This window comes from Ctenocephalides felis, unplaced genomic scaffold (genome assembly GCF_003426905.1).
Source record: "Ctenocephalides felis isolate EL2017-DRISC unplaced genomic scaffold, ASM342690v1 CF-g0.4_SCAFFOLD_00845, whole genome shotgun sequence".
Classification (NCBI taxonomy): domain Eukaryota; kingdom Metazoa; phylum Arthropoda; class Insecta; order Siphonaptera; family Pulicidae; genus Ctenocephalides; species Ctenocephalides felis.
Window position 1 is genome coordinate 17,043,666 of NW_020536999.1, and position 3,039 is coordinate 17,046,704.

At 26.4% G+C, this 3,039-nt stretch overlaps 1 protein-coding gene across 2 annotated transcripts; it reads right to left on the reverse strand.

Moving 5' to 3' along the window:
• Positions 1-611: 611 nt before the first annotated feature.
• LOC113374577 lies at positions 612-1,930 on the reverse strand. Of its 2 annotated transcripts, XR_003367002.1 has the most exons (5): positions 1,892-1,930; positions 1,613-1,817; positions 1,416-1,540; positions 1,011-1,219; positions 612-950 (listed from the first exon to the last, which is right to left on the reverse strand). XR_003367002.1 is itself a non-coding variant. In XM_026614562.1 (4 exons), exons 1-4 carry the CDS (start codon positions 1,927-1,929, stop codon positions 1,084-1,086), a joined length of 504 nt encoding a protein of 167 aa, XP_026470347.1. In that variant the 5' UTR covers position 1,930; the 3' UTR covers positions 612-1,083. The 2 variants fall into 2 exon arrangements, 1 of the variants encoding a protein (XP_026470347.1); XM_026614562.1 differs by having other exon boundaries at positions 612-1,219.
• Between the last annotated feature and the right edge of the window lie 1,109 nt (positions 1,931-3,039).

Here is a 3,039-nt window from a genome sequence, read left to right on the forward strand (position 1 = left end):
TTATGGTTATGAATTTTATATTTTATATAAGTAATGATTTACAAGTTCTTCAATTAAAATAAAGCTATAAAAACACCCGTAAATCCTTTGTATTATAAAATATATATTTTATTTAATTAAAATAATTCTGCACATGTATGTACAATTCTATAAGCCTCATCAATAAATATATGTTGATTCATCACAATTACAATTACATTTTAAAATATAATTCATCTGTACAAACATGCTGGTAACATTTTGCAATGTTTTCGTACACAATGGCAAGTAATTCTTATACATAATCAGTTTTCATATATTTACAATTTCGTATATTGATAGTTATAGATATTTTAGTTAATTCAATCCTTTTCAGTTAAAAATCAAATGAACTAGTTTATTTTAGATCACATATTTTACAATATCACATTCATTTTTTTATGTTTTTCAAAACTACACTCATAAAATTATAAACATTCATAAAATTGCTAGAATAAAAATTGTTATGTAGATATAAAAAAAAAAAAACCTAGTTTCAATTTTACATCTTGATTAAAAATAAAAAGTTACAATAAAAGTTAAAATGTTATGTTGTCAGTTTACAATAAAAGTTAAAATGTTATGTTGCTATATTATATTATATATATTACATCGCATACCATAACTACATTTAAACACAAAGTATTATAATACTTAGTATTAATGAATACTAAAGTGTATTATGCATAATATATTTTTAATATAAAATTCTGTACTCTGGTCAACAAATTTTAAATGAAGGAAAATTAAACAGCCTTACCTTTGCATTTATTTTCCCATACATCATCAGTGCTATTGTCATCAGAACAATTGTAAATATTATTATCTTTGTCAGCAATTATAATTAGGCTTAAAAGCCTTTATTTATTCATTTTGTTTATTTAAAGACAAGTAAGTCATAATGGTGATGTCCTTCTCGAAATTAATCATTCCTAATATTCTTATTAATAAACTTATCATGGTAATTATTAAATTATTTCTATTCATATTACCTCTAATGACTACTTGGTACATCAAAGTAAAGTCAAATATCAGTCTTTTGTATACTTTTCACCAGTTTAAAGTTCATTCCAATAAAAGTCTTGCAGGAGCTATAACTCCACGAGGATATTCTGAACAAAGCATGACTCCAAGCCATTTCAACATATCACGAGTGTTGGAACCAGCAATCGTGCAACCAAAAAATGGATTGTCTTTCGACCTGAAAAAATAAAAAGATAAATAGTATGAAAACAAATAATACATCACATAGCATGAATTTAAAATGAAGTGATTCGGAATATACTCATATTAATTTTTAAAATGTCTGTTATCTTGTTGATTCTTTATTATTGCCTATATTATTTCCATTTTATTGCGTCCTGTGTTTTATTAGATGTTCTGTAAACTAATTTTACCTTTTGGGTTTATTTATCCTAGGTACAAAAGTGACTGCCCATAAAGACTGTGGGTTTCTTTTTGTTTCAAATCCTAGATACCAAACAATTTCTTCTATTTTCCATTCGCAAACTCTATTTGCACCCTAAAACACACAATTATGCATTATTAAAAATGTGATAAACATATATCATTATTCGAACAAATATTTACTTACACTTTTATCTTTGTAATATGTCAATTTTGCTTGATTGTAATCGAATGTTTGAACTTTGAAACTTTTGCTCTTCGTGTCTGCGAACTTTAATTCACCAGACATGGTGCAAGGTGCGCAGGAAAACGGTGCTACTTCTCTAAAGAAGTTATCTTTTCTTACGACTAAAATATTATCTTTTCTATCCTCATCATTCCAATATCCCCACCTAAAATAATAAAAACACATCCATATTTCTGTTTAAAGACAAGAATAAGTTCTGGAAATATAAATGTAACTTACCTGAGCACTGTTTCCAAAATGCTTTCACTAAAATGCATAGGACGCTTAGTTGTCCTTGCAGAACATTTTCTTCAACAATTAATTCGTGACCATTTATACCCATTTTACTGCTCATAGCGTAACAAATATCATTGGCAGTCATTTGAGGAGTTACCTAAAATTAAAAGAAATAAGTTTCATATTTTATGACAAAAAACTTAAAACTGTAACAGTTTACTTACCGATATTGGCACACAATCTTTAGTAGCATTCTCAAGCTGAATCCACATCCTGATATCTCCTGAAGGTTTAATCGGAGCAATACTATTAGCAGCACTATGGTACCTTCAAATATAAAAACGAACGATGAATGATTGACATGGTTCAATAATGTAATGTTCTGTATATTTGATCAATAAATGCATGCAAAATTTAATAATTTAATTATTAATAATTTGAAAAATCATTTACCTCATCAATACAGTCAACATAAGACTTTCTTTATTTAAATCATCATCTGTTAACTCATACAATTGTCTGTACATTGTTATTAAGTCGACAATCACGGTGTATTCAACAGTAGAATATTCAGATAGACCAACCTGTAAATTAATTTTTATAATAATAAATAATCAAAAGTACTATTTTATCTAGTTTAGTTATTTATCTTCAAAGTTTCTAAAGATTTTATTTTTATTTTATCTTCCAAGAGATTCTTGTACTTCTATTTATTGTTTTAGTAAAGTTTAACGCAAATTTTCTCATTATATCGATTTTATCGATTTTATTATTTTAAAATTTTAATTTTAATTTTATTATATACATTGATTACCTGGCTTTTAAGTAAAGTTGGCCCCCAAATTGCGGCTAAGTTATCCACAGTCATTAAATTTTTGCTCTGCTGACTCTGTATAAAGTGCAAATGCCCAACGAGTTTTTTCAAAGTGGCTGCATTAATCATGGGTAACAAAGCCAAATATTTTTTATAGTACGTCAGCTTTTCTTGTGAGTCTTTTTTAGCTACAAAAAAAAATGAAATAAATAATATTAAAAATGACAATTATAAGTAATATGATTTAACTTATAATAACACATCAACTTGGTTTTGGTGAAACCTTACAGTTGTTAACTGAATTTTGTTTCTAAAACAAACACTTTGTTTGCTATTA

Excerpts from the sequence above, each read along its gene's own strand:
- LOC113374577 (XM_026614562.1), bottom strand. The coding sequence starts at position 1,929 with ATGCATTTTAGTGAAAGCATTTTGGAAACAGTGCTCAG. Across the intron at positions 1,541-1,612 it reads CATATTACAAAGATAAAAGT|GGTGCAAATAGAGTTTGCGA; the intron begins GTAAGTAAATAT and ends TGTGTGTTTTAG. Across the intron at positions 1,220-1,415 it reads AGGATAAATAAACCCAAAAG|GTCGAAAGACAATCCATTTT; the intron begins GTAAAATTAGTT and ends TTATTTTTTCAG.